This window comes from Delphinapterus leucas, chromosome 5 (assembly GCF_059928025.1).
Source record: "Delphinapterus leucas isolate spDelLeu-1000000601 "Yukka" chromosome 5, BTC_Dleu_Yukka2, whole genome shotgun sequence".
NCBI classification, from domain to species: Eukaryota; Metazoa; Chordata; class Mammalia; order Artiodactyla; family Monodontidae; genus Delphinapterus; species Delphinapterus leucas.
In genome coordinates this window covers 13,340,204-13,354,016 of record NC_143133.1, presented here as the reverse complement: position 1 = coordinate 13,354,016, position 13,813 = coordinate 13,340,204, and the positions used below count along the sequence as shown (strand labels likewise).

The following is a 13,813-nucleotide window of genomic DNA, read 5'->3' as shown; positions in this document are numbered from 1 at the left end:
TTAACGCTCATCAGTGAATTTGGTAAAGTTGCAGGATACAAAATTAATGCACAGAAATCTCTTGCATTCCTATACACTAGCAATGAAATATCAGAAAGAGAAATTAAGGAAACAATCCCATTTATCACTGCATCAAAAAGAATAAAATACCTAGGAAAAAACCTATCTAAAGAGGTAAAAGACCTGTACTCAGAAAACTATAAGACAATTATGAAAGAAATCAAAGATGACACAAACAGATGGAGAGATATACCATATTTCTTGGATTGGAAGAATCAATACTGTCAAGATAACCATACTATCCAAAATATCTACAGATTGAATGCAATCCCTATCAAATTACCAATAGATTTTTTCACTGAATTAGAACATAAAATTTTGCAATCTGTATGGACACACAAAAGACCCCGAATAGGGGCTTCCCTGGTGGTGCAGTGGTTGGGGGTCTGCCTGCCGATGCAGGGGACACGGGTTCGTGCCCTGGTCTGGGAGGACCAGAGCGGCTGGTTCCATGAGCCATGGCCGCTGAGCCTGCATGCCCGGAGCCTGTGCTCCACAATGGCTGAGGCCCGCAGACCGCAAAAAAAAAAAAAAAAAGACCCCGAATAGCCAAATCAATTTTGAGAAAGAAAAACGGAGCTCGAGGAATCAGGCTCCCTGACTTCAGGTTATACTACAAAGTTACAGTAATCAAAACAGTATGGTAGGGACTTCCCTGGTGGCGCAGTGGTTGAGAGTCCACCTGCCAATGCAGGGGACGTGGGCTTGTGCTCCAGTCCAGGAAGATCCCACATACTGCGGAGCGGCTGGGCCTGTGAGCCATGGCCACTGAGCCTGCATGCCCAGAGCCTGTGCTCCGCAACAGGAGAGGCCACAGCAGTGGGAGGCCCGCGTGCCGCAAAACAAACAAACAAACAAACAAACAAACAAAAACCGTATGGTACTGGCACAGAGACAGAAATATAGATCAATGGAACAGGATAGAAAGCCCAGAGATAAACCCATGCACCTATGGTTGCCTAATCTATGACAAAGGAGGCAAGAATATACAATGGAGAAAAGATAATCTCTTCAGTAAGTGGTGCTGGGGAAACTGGACAGTTACATGTAAAAGAATGAAATCAGAATGCTCCCTAACACCACAAACAAAAATAAACTCAAAATCGGTTAAAGACCTAAATGTAAGATGAGACACTATAAAACTATTAGAGGATAACAGGAAGAACATTCTTTGACATAAATCACAGCAAGATATTTTTTGACCTACCTCCTAGAGTGATGAAAATAAAAACAAAAATAAAAAAATGGGACCTAATGAAACTTAAAAGCTTTTGCACAGCAAAGAAAACCATAAACAAAATGAAAAGACAGCCCTCAGAATGGGAGAAAATATTTGCAAATGAAGTAACTGACAAGGGATTCATCTCCAAAATATACAAACAGCTCAGGCAGCCCAATATCAAAAAACAACCCAATCAAAAAATGGGCAGAAGACCTAAATAGATATTTCTCCAAAGAAGACATACAGATGGCGAAGAGGCACATGAAAAGATGCTCAACGTCACTAATTATTAGAGAAATGCAGATCAAAACTACAATGAGCTATCACCTCACGCTGGTTAGAATGGCCGTCATCAAAAAATCTACAAACAATAAATGCTGGAGGGCTTCCCTGGTGGTGCAGTGGTTGCGAGTCCGCCTGCCAATGCAGGGGACACGGGTTCGTGTCCCCATCCAGGAAGATCCCACGTGCCACGGAGCGGCTGGGCCCGTGAGCCATGGCCACTGAGCCTGCGCGTCCGGAGCCTGTGCTCCGCAACGGGAGAGGCCACAATGGTGAGAGGCCCGCGTACCGCAAAAAAAAATAAAAATAATAAATAAATAAATGCTGGAGAGGGTGTGGAGAAAAGGCTACACTGTTAGTGGGAATGTAAATTGGTACTATGGAGAACAGTATGGAGGTTCCTTAAAAAACTAAAAATAGAGCAACCATATGATCCAGCAATGCCACTCCTATATATCTGGAGATATATCTGGAGAAAACCATAATTCGAAAATACACATGCACCTCAATGTTCACTGCAGCACTATTTACAATAGCCAAGACATGGAAGCAACCTAAATGTCCACTGACAGAGGAATGGATAAAAAAGAGGTGGTACGTATATACAATGGAATATTACTCAGCTATAAAAAGGAAGAAAATAATGCCATCTGCAGTGACATGGATGGACTTAGACATTGTCATACTGAGTGAAGTAAGTCAGACAGAGAAAGACAAATATCATATGAAATTGCTTATATGTGGAATCTAAAATAATGGTACAAATGAACTTATTTACAAAAAAGAAAGAGTTACAGTTGTAGAAAACAAACTTATGGTTACCAGGGCGGGGAGGGATAAGTTGGGAGATTGGTATTGACATATACACACTACTATATATAAAATAGATAACTAATTAAGAAGCTACTGTATAGCACAGGTAACTCTACTCAATACTCTGTAATGACCTATATGGGAAAAGCATCTAAAAAAGAGTGGATATATGTATATGTATAACTGATTTACTTTACTTTATATCAGAAATGAATACAACATTGTAAATCAACTATACTCCAATAAAAAATAAAAAGAAATACATGTATAACTGGGATAAAATTACTTTTCAAAAAATCAAGTCGTATTCCTGAAGTCATAAATTGTAAAGAGCATTAATAATCTTTCTAGCCCAGACTACAAGCAGCAGACAGAGTAGTATTAAAACTATTTTGATAGACTCAAGGCAGTTAAATTCAACATTCTATGTGTTTCCTTTTGGAAAGGCACTTCGCTCAATACTTCAGGGAATACAAACAAAAATAAAACACACTCACTATCAATAATCTACTGGGAGTGATCAGTTGGTGTGCACAAATTACATATACAATATAGCAAAATCCAAGTATCCAAGAAAAATATTTTATGGGTTTAGAGTAGGATAGAGTTTATAATATTTATAAATATTTTTCAGTAAAACATATGGATAGGCACAACTAAGGAAATGTTTCTGTGTATCTATATACATGTGTATATGTGTGTGTGCACACGTAGATACACCTGTATCATAAATAGCTTCTTATCATTTCATGTCAGGCTTTTTTACAGAAGTGTACGCATATGACTTAGAAAAAGACTGTTTTCAGAGTTCTTTTGAATTTGGAATTGCAGATAATGAATTGTAGACTTGTATAAACTTTTTAAAGTCCGGAGTTTCCTCATGTATGACAAGGAAGTGTGACAGTTAATTTTATGTGTCAACTTGACTGGGCCATGGTGCCCAGATGTTTGGTTAAACATTATTCTGGATGTTTCTATGACAGTGTTTCTGGATGAGATTTACATTTAAGTCATTGGACTTTAAGTAAAGCAGAATGCTCTTCATAATGTGGGTGGGCCTCATATAATCAGCTGATGGCCTGAAGAGAACAAAAAGCTGAATTGCCCCAAGCAAGAGGAAACTCTGTAGTAGACAACCTTTGGACTGAACAGTAACACTGGTTTTTCATGTCTCCAGCACGAATGCCTGTGGGTTTGAAATGCAACTCTTTAAATCTCTAGCCTGTCAGTCTTCTCCATCAGAGTTTGGACTCACCAAGCCTCTATAATCAGTTGGGCCAATTCCTTAAAATAAACCCTTTTATAGACACACACACACACACACACACACACCCTATTGGTTCTGTTTCTCTGAGAAACCCTAATACAGGGGGTATAATAGCATTTATTTCATAGTTTCTGAGATGATTAAAGGAGTACATAAAGTGGCAAACAGTGTGTATTCAAGAAATTACAGCTATCACAAATATACTCTTCAGATTGATGTTAAGTCTACATTATTTTATATGGTTTTGTTTTTCCTTATGTAAGCATTGTGAACTGCCCAACATCGAGAATTACATTATGACAAACACATAGTGGTAGCTTTCGACTGCATCAACTTAGTTAAGCTGGAATTATGTTTTTCCAGGATTCCTTTCCCTGTCTGGTCCTAGGCTGGTGTTGACCATAAGAGAAATTTGTGCAGTAGGCTGTGAAGCTGGCGGGCACCTGGCACTGTGGCAACTCATGCACAGTTGCTGATATGTTAGGTCACTATGTTGGTGTGGGGCACCACCAGAACCCACAGCAATTCCATCTTCTGCCTCTTGGCAGATGTCCTCTTTTGGCCTCTTGCGTCATATACAGATCCATGGTGAAGGGCAACAGCTTCTCCTGCAGATCATCCATGAAAGTGGTTGGAGGTAGATGTGGTGAAAGACAGGTGAAAATAGGGTTCTTGTTTGTCCTTGTGAGTGCTCTCATCTACATCCAGGTTTCCTTCACAACCGCTGATTTAGCTGACACACAGTGACTTCAGGCTTCGCATGAGATGCAGACACAACGACATTGCATTGATTTCTCTACCAGTGCCACTGTGTAAGGTCTAATTTCCAAAATAAATCCTATATTCTATATCACCTGGAGTAGCTCTGTTTCCCTGCATAAAACCTGACACATAGAGGAACTGGTACCAGAAGAAGTTCCAGAGGAATATAACCTTATGAATGGGTACTCTAACTGGTCGTGAGTTATCTAAAATTGGTTCTATGCTTTGATTAAATTTAAAGGCCAGTGGTAAAGGGGACACTGGTAATCCATGGTATGCAAAGGTAAAAGAGTTACTTAAATTATTACCTATATAATCGAGTGCCTGTACAACATATGGTTTTGAGTGACCAAATAATTAATGACATAGAATAGTTTAGTGAATGAAGAGTATAATGCAGCTTTTAGGTACAATGGAGAACTTTGAGAATAAAAATAAAGAGGTCAGAGTTTTCAATTATGAGCTCAAAGTCTAGATTAGGGGCCTGAAATCTACCATGACTACCCTAAAAGAAACCCTTATCTCCACTGGCTGCAAGGCTGAGTTTTCTGATAATCAAATCCAAAGTCTAATTCCATGGATGGCTGAACTACACCACAGCCTGAATTCCCAACCTTGCAGGGTCTTTTCACCCCTACAAATTGAAATGGGGACATGTGAACAGACAGACTCCAATGAAGCTGGAGCCTTGAACCCTTAAATTCGGCAATGCCTCCTTTGCCAGTAGAAGCAGTCCTTCTACTCTGTTTGGGAAGGTAAGTCTCCTTTGCCTGAAACGTGGCCTCACCTGAGAGGGTTGCCTTGCAAGGAATAGGTGACTCCCTTCACGATTTACCTTACCATCATCCATTGCTTCTATATCTGTAGCCAGACTGAAGTCTAATAAGCTCTAGGAAATGAGGTACAAAACAAGACCTGTGAGGAGGCAGAATGCACTAAAATAATTATGATTCTGCCAATTTTACACATAGAGAGTATGTGTGAGAATAGATACTAAGGGTGTTAGATTACAGCAGAAAGAATAAAACATTGGATTAAGCCGCATTTACCAATATGGGCTCACAAAGCAGTTATTCTAGATCCAATGAATTAGCTTGAGTACTTTGGTTTGCTTGGTCGGTTGAACAAAATATGGATTCAAAGGTGACCTATACTGAACATTGAAATGTAAGAAGCTCCTTGTTATAGAGTAGAGCAGGGTTTCTCAACCTTGGCACTACTGACACCATTGGCTGGAAAATTCTTTGCTGTGCAGCACTGTCCTGAGCATTGCATGATGTTTAACAGCATCCCTGTCCCCTATACACTAGATGCCAATAGCATCCCTGAATGTGTCTGGATATTCTCAAGACAGATGTTCCAGGGAGGGGAGGAGGACAAAAATCATCCCCACTTGAGAATCACTGGTGTCGAGGAAGTTATCAAAAGTTAGGGAGATTGGAAGGCTAGGGTAGGTTTTTTAAATGTTAAAACCAATTCATCCATCCTTCAACTATGTCCCTCAGGAGGGTCCAGAGGACATTCCCTTCACCAAGACCATGAGAAATATAGTCACAACAGTTGCCCCAGTATCCCTGAAGAGCTCTGTAGTGGTTATTCTCTGTTGGACTGAAATGACAGTGGGAATTGCTACCATGGAACTGGGCTTCCTGAAGTTAAAGAAAATGATACAATTCTCAACAGCAAGGGTGATGTACTGACATTAAATCTCCAAAGAAAATGCAGTCGTCATTACTGGAATGGCAGTAGAGTTGAAGTAGTAATCAGTAGGGTCTGATTTACAGAGATCTTTGGGGCTTGATAATTTTATCACTGTCACCCTAGAACTGAAATAGATGGGCAGTCTACTAAAGTCTTATTTGATTTGCAGAAATAGAAAAGCTCTAGGTCTTGTGAATAGCAGTCTTGAATCATTGTAAGACAGTGTCATGACCCTTTAACCAATTCTCAAACTTGAATCAGTTCACAGACTCAGAGCTCTTGAATGAAGGAAGGAGCTGTAGGTTCCTTTGAACCTTTTGTACATCCATATATACTTCCTCCTGGCCTTCCCCTAAGAAGGACCTGTGAAGAGCAGGCAGGGTAACCATGCAATGGGGAAGGGGAAATTCAGACACTTTCAGGATTACTGGACACTTGCTGAAATGACAAATTCCTGGAGACCCCAAATACCACTGTGGTCCACCAACCAGAGAGGTTAATGTATGTCAGGTCATCAAAGGAGTTTTGGCTTGAGTTGTCTCACAGTGGACCCAGGGTGTCCATAATCCTACCCTGTGGTTATCTCCCTGGTTCTGAGATGCATAACTGGAAGAGACATATTGAGCAATTAACTGGCAAAATCTCTACATCGGTTCCCTAACCAGTGGAGTAAGGGCTATTATGATAGGAAAGTCCAAGCAGCATTTGGTGAAGTATAGTGAGTACAGGAAGAGTAGAATAAATGCTGAATTTCTTGGTTTATCTTCTTTTCAGAAAGAGTTGTTTCTATAACGTCTTCCAAAGGTAACCAAAGAATTTTTTCTTTACGTAATATCATTCTGAAGTCACAGACTTTTAATATACTTGGTATGTTGCAATTTACTGCAGATATTCTTTTTGATGCTCAAACTGTCACCACATGGGTCAGTGGGAGCTTCCTCAAGTTGGCTCCTGGGTCCTTTTAATCTTGATACCTTCCTAGCCTTTTGCTACCACAGGGTGTTTTCCAGGCTCATCTTGTGTTTTCCTATCCCCGATCTGTTATCAGTCATTCATCTAAGGAGTCCTGGTTTCTTTTAGGATACCTCATTGCATCTGAATACTGGTCACTGTAGCTAGGTCCTTTTAGTGGACAAAGCTAGGAAATAAATATTTTAAAGAGTAAAACACATCGTAAGTTCATATACTAATATTTCCAATTTCAATTTAGAATTATAAGTTTTATTTAATTTCTTTGAGTTTTTTCTCCTTATGATGAAAATCTTGGTTCTTAAAGACATTTATATAATTACTCATTTGCTTTATCCTATAATTATAAGTTTCACAGTAATAATACCAATGTTATTGCTAACAAAAACTACTAAACACATTTTATATTATTTTTGCATTTCCTTTTATCCTTAGGATTAATCTCACTAGGGTATACAGTCTAATTACTGTTAAATGTCACATGAAATAACTCACCTGCATAGTTAAGCCATCAACTTCCTACAGAATTGTTGATTTATTTAATTTTACTTTCAATTTTTAGGTATTGTTTTTAAAATTTGATTTAATTAAAAATAATTATATAGGGACTTCCCTGGTGCCGCAGTGGTTAAGAATCTGCCTGCCAATGCAGGGGACATGAGTTCGACCCTTGGTCCGGGAAGATCCCACATACCATGGAGCAACTAAGCCTGTGCACCTCAACTACTGAGCCTGCGCTCTAGAGCCCACGAGCCACAACTACTGAGCCCACACGCCATAAGTACTGAAGCCCACGCGCCCTAGAGCCTGCGTGCTGCAACTACTGAAGTCCGCGCACCTAGAGCCTGTGCTCCGCAACAAGAGAAGCCACGGCAATGAGAAGCCCACGCCCTGCAACAAAGAGTAGCCCCAACTCGCCACAACTAGAGAAAGCCCGCGCACAGCAACGAAGACCCAATGCAGCCAAAAACAAATAAAAAACAGAAAAACATTATATAAACATTTATATAGTTTCAAAGTCAAGCCTACAAATCTATACAACAAGGTTCATTTAAAGAAGTCTAGTCTTCATCCTTATCCTCTTCTCTCCCCTCATGGAAAACCATTTAAATTATTTTTTGTCTTCTCTTTTTTAAAAAAGCAGAATGTGCGTGTATGTGTGCGTCTGTCTGTCTGAACCCAGTGTATATATAGCATGCTTGTATATATATGTACACACACACACTCAAATGCCCTCCCTGCCAATGGTAGAATACTATACACACTATATACTACTTTTATTTTTTTCACTTAATATGTTTTGGATACTCCTCCATGTGCTAGTATTTTGACTGGGGTTACACTGACTCTACATACAGTCAGGGTGGGGAGTGTTAACAAATTTATAATGCTGAGTGTTCTGATCAATTAACATGATCTCTACTTACTTAGGCCTTCTTTAATTAGGTTTATTTTTATTATTTATTTTATTTTTTAAAATTCAAAAAAGTTTTTTTAAAATTACTTTTAATATCATAGTTTTCATGTAGAAGTCTTATACCTCATTTGTTAAATTTATTTGTGGGTATTTGATAAATTTTGACACATTGTAAACTTTACTATTTTTAAAGTTTTATTTTGAAATGTTTGTTGCTGCTACGTATGTAGAAACACAATTGATTTTTGTATGTTCACCTAATACTCTGTCTATGAATTATTTTAGATTTTCTACATATACAGTTATGCTGTCTGTGAAGAATGACTGTTTACTTCCTTCCTTTCCTTACCTTTTATTTCTTTTTCTTGCCATAGTGCACTGATTAGAACTTCTGGGACAAATACTAACAGAAGTGGTAACAGTGGTCTTCTTTGTCATCTTCCCAATCTTCAAAGGAAAGTTATTAAAACTTTATTTTATTTTGCTGTTACGAATAATGTTTAGAATAGATGCCTTTATAAAATTAAGGAAATTCTATTCCTAGTTTGCTAAGGGATATATTGAAAATCATAAATGGAGAGATATTAAATTTTCTCAAATACTTTTTCTGTATCTATTGAGAAGACCTTATGACTTTTCTCTTTTAATTAATTAATAACTTAATGTGGTAAATAACATCAATTTATTTTCTAATACTTTAATAGTTTTGCATTCCTGGGATAAAGTCAAACTGGTAATAATTTTTTTGTTAGTTATTTAACACTCTTAGTAGATGCTTTCTATAATTCATGTAACTTTTTTAGTCGTGGTAGAGGGCAGGTCCAAATTTCCTACTTCACCGTTAAATGGAAGCAAAACATTTTCTTTTCTCTTATTCTAAATACATTTTCATTCCAGCATTCCACCAAAACTGTTCTTACCATAATTAACAAGACAACCACAGAGTGCCAAACTGAAAGGTTCATTAGAAACTTCATTCTTAAAGGGCACACACAAAATCTTATGTGCACCAGGACCCAGGGCAAAAGCAGTAATTTGATAGGAGCCTGGGCCAGACTTACCTGTTCCCCTTGGAGAGTCTCCTGGAGAGGTAGGGATGGCTGTGACTCATCCTGGGGACATAGACACTGGTGGCAGCCATATGTAGAAGCTATATACTGTGTGGACACTGATGCTTGTGGCTGCCGTCTCGAGATCCTCCCTCTAGCTCATTAGTGCCAAGACCTGGTACCACCAAACAGCCCGTAGGCACCAGTGTTGGGATGCCTCAGGCCAAACAACTAACTGGGTGGAGACACAGCCCATCCATCAGCAGACAGGCTGCCTAAAGACTTCCTGAGGCCACAGTTGCGCCTAGACATGGCTTTGCCCACCAAAGGACCAAGACCCAGCTCCACCCACCACTGAGCAGGCACTGGCCTGCCCTCCAGGAAGCCTGCACAAGCCTCTAAACCAGCATCACCCAGAGCAGGTAGACGCCAGATGCAAGAAAACTATGATCCTGTAGTCTTCACACCCAGCCCATGCACAGCAGGCCAAGGCAAGCTTCGGAACACCACAATCCCCCATAACCAACTATGTCAGGAACCAGCCCCTGCTCACCAGCAATATGACACCAGCTCTGGGATCCTTGGGCCCTGCAGCCAGACTCCAGGACCTGGCTCTGCCTGCCACTGGTACAGCATTAACCCCAGGACCTGGCATCACCAGCCAGTGGGCAAGCAACAGCCTGGAGTCTTCTAGACACTGACTCTGCCCACCAGCGAGCCAGCACTAGCCCAGAGCCCGCTAGGGTTCTGCAGCGAGCTGCTTCGTGACCAGGTCTCACTAACCAGTAGCCAGCAGCATCTGCACAAGGTAGGGCCTGGCAACCAACCAGGCTAGGGGACAACAAGCCTACCAGACTGCCCACATGGTCAGCCTGCCACAACACAAGGACACACACAGACCTCTTAGGGGGAACCCACAGAATGTATAGCTTGGGCGACAAGAGGGGAGTATGCTGCTGGGACACATAGGACATTTCCTACAAAAGGCCACTTCTCCAAGATTGAGAAGCATAACTAACCTACCACATACATAAAAATACGAATAATATGAATAGCAACTTAGGCAAAATGAGGCAGCAGAGGAATATGTTCCAGGCGAAGGAAGAGATAAAATCCTGGAAGAAGAAATAAGTAAAGTGGAGATAGGCAATTTACCTGAGAAAGAGTTCAAAGTAATGATCATAAAGATGATCAAAGAACTTGGGAGAAAAATGGATGCACAGAGCGAGAAGTTAGTAGTTTGTAACAAAGAGTTAGAAAATATGAGGAACGAACAACCAGAGATGAAGACTACAACAACTGAAATGAAAAATACACTATAAAGCATCAACAGGAGACTAAATGATGAAGAGCAACGGATCAGTGAGCTAGAAGACAGAGTAGTGGAAATCACTGCCACTGAACAGAAAAAGAAAAAAGAATGAAAACAAATGAGGACAGTTTAAGAGACCTCTGGGACAACGTTAAGCACAGTAATATTAGCATTTCAGGGGTCCCAAGAAGAATAGTGAGAGAAAAGGCCTGAGAAAATATCAGAAGTCATAACAGATGAAAATTCCCCTAACCTGGGATGGGAAAGGAAACAGTCCCCCAAGTCCAGGAAGTGCAGAGAGTCCCAAAAAGAACATACCAAGAACACCGTAATTAAAATGACAAGAATTCAAGATAAAGAGAGAATATTAAAAGCAGCAAGGGAAAAGAAACAAATAACATACAAGGGAATGCCCATAAGGCTATCAGCTGACTTTTCAGCAGAAACTCTGCAGGTGAGTAGGGCATGGCACTATATATTTAAAGTGATGAAAGGAAAAAGCCTACAACCAAGAATATCCAACAAGGCTCACCTTCAGATTGACAGAGAAATCAAAAGCTTTAAAGACAAACAAAAGATAAACTTCAGCACCACCAAACCAGCTTTCCAATAAATGTTAAAGGAACTTCTTCTCTAGGAGAAAAAGAAAAGGCCACAACTAGAAACAAGAAAATTCCTGAATGGAAAACCCACCAGTAAAGGCAAACATACAGTAAAGGTTAGGAAATTATCCACACACAAAGCCAGTAGGAAGGTTAAAAGACAAAAGTAGTAAAATTATCTATATCCACAATAAGTAGTTAAGAGATACTCAAAAAAATTAGATGTAAATTATGACATCAAAAATAGTAATCATGAAGGGAAGACAGTACAAATGCAGGGTTTTAAAATGCATTTGAAATTAAGAGATTGGCAATGTAAAACAATGTAAAACTGCTTTATATATGAAGCAGTACCTATACTGCTTTACAAAAACCTCATGGTAACTGCAAAACAAAAATCTGTAACAGATATATACACAAAAAAGAAAAAGGAATCCAAACATAACACTAAAGATAGTAATAAAGTCACAAGAGAACAAAAGAAGAAAGGGAAGGAAAAGGCCTACAAAAATAAGCCCCAAACAATGAACAAAATGGCAATAAGAACATACATATCAATAATCACCTTAAATGTGAATGGACTAAATGTTCCAACCAAAAGACACACAGTGGCTGACGGGATACAAAAAAAGACCCGTATATATGCTGCCCACAAGAGACTCACTTCAGATCTAGAGACACGCACAAACTGCAAGTGAGGGGATGGAAAAAGGTATTCCAGGCAAATGGAAATCAAAAGAAACCCAGAGTAGCAATACTTATATCAGATAAAATAGGCTTTAAAATAAAGACTGTTGGAAGAGACAAAGAAGGACAATACATAATGATCAAAGGATAAAATCAAGAAAAAGATACAACAACTGTAAATATATATGTACCCAACATAGGAGCACCTAAATACATAAGGCAAATATCAATGAACATAAAAGGAGAAATTGACAGTAATACAAAATAGTGGGGGACTTTGATACACCACTTACATCAATGGACAGATCATCCAGACATAAAATCAATAAGGAAATCCTTGCCTTAAAAGACACATCAGACCAAATGAACTTAATTGATATATATAGAGTATTCCACCTGAAAGCAGCAAAATACATTCTTTTCAAATGCAAATGGAACATTCTCCAGGATATATCACATGCTAGACCAGAAAACAAGCCTTGATAAATTTAAGAAAATTGAAATCATATCAAGCATCTTTTCTGACCACAAAGCTATGAGGCTAGAAATCAACTACAAGGAAAAAACTGTAAAAAACATAAACATGTGCAGGCTAAACAATATGCTATTAAACAAGCAATGGATCATTGAAGAAATCAGAGAGGAAATAAAAAAGAGACAAATGAAAATGAAAACACAACAATCCAAAACTTATGGGACACAGCAAAACAAGGTCTAAGAGGGAAGTTTATAGTGATACAGGCTTACCTGACATTTTTCCAAAGAGGAAATGCAGATTGCCAACAGGCACATGAAAAGATGTTCAACATCACTAATCATCAGGGAAATGCAGCTAAAAACTACAATGAAATATCACCTCATACATGTCAGAATGGCTACTATCAAAAAGAACACAAATAACAAATGGTGGCAAGGATGTGGAGAAAAGGGAACCCTCATACATTGCTGGTGGGAATGTAAATTGGTGCACCCACTGTGGAAAACAGTGTGGAGGTTTCTCAAAAGCTAAAAATAGAACTACCATGGGACCTGGCAATTCCACCCTTGGGTATATATACGATAAAAAACCCCACCACTAATTCGAAAAGATACATGCACTCCAACGTGCATAGCAGCATTATTTACAATTGCTAAGACATGGAAGCAACCTAAGTGTCTATCAATAGATGAATGGATAAAAAAAGATGTGGAGTATATACACAATGGAATACTACTCAGCCATAAAAAAGAAACTAGTGAATACAACAAAAAAGAAGCAGGCTCACAGATATAGAAAACAAACTAGTGGTAACCAGTGGGGAGAGGGAAGTGGGGAGGGTCAGTATAGGGGTAGTGGATTAAGAGTTGCAAACTATTAGGTATAAAATAAGCAAAAGGATATATTGTACAACACAGGGAAAATAGCTAATATTTTATAATAACTATTATATAAATTAAATAAAACCTTTAAATATTGTGAATCACTATATTGTATACCTGTAACATATAATATTGTACAGCAAATATTCTTCAATTAAAAAAATAATAAAACGCAAAAAACCCCCACAAACCTTAATGGTTAGGACTATGTTGTCTTCACATGAGCCGCCTAAATTTGAAACCAGGATCTGTCACTTCGTTAGCTATGTGACCTTGAACAAGTTCCTTAACCTCCCTCAGCCTCAGTTTAT

General features: G+C 39.0%; 1 protein-coding gene across 4 annotated transcripts in view; it reads right to left on the bottom strand.

Annotated features, from left to right (window-relative positions):
* SCLT1 (sodium channel and clathrin linker 1) overlaps positions 1-13,813 on the bottom strand; it is a 268,143-nt gene that overhangs the window by 68,777 nt on the left and 185,553 nt on the right. Inside the window, exon 19 of one of the 4 annotated variants that reach the window (XM_089911510.1) lies at positions 1-13,813. This exon is cut by the window's left edge and continues 43,086 nt beyond it. The exons of the other annotated variants lie outside the window; for them this stretch is intronic. Coding sequence (XP_089767636.1) covers positions 13,810-13,813 — 4 coding nt within the window. The 3' untranslated portion in view covers positions 1-13,809. 4 annotated transcript variants of the gene reach the window in all.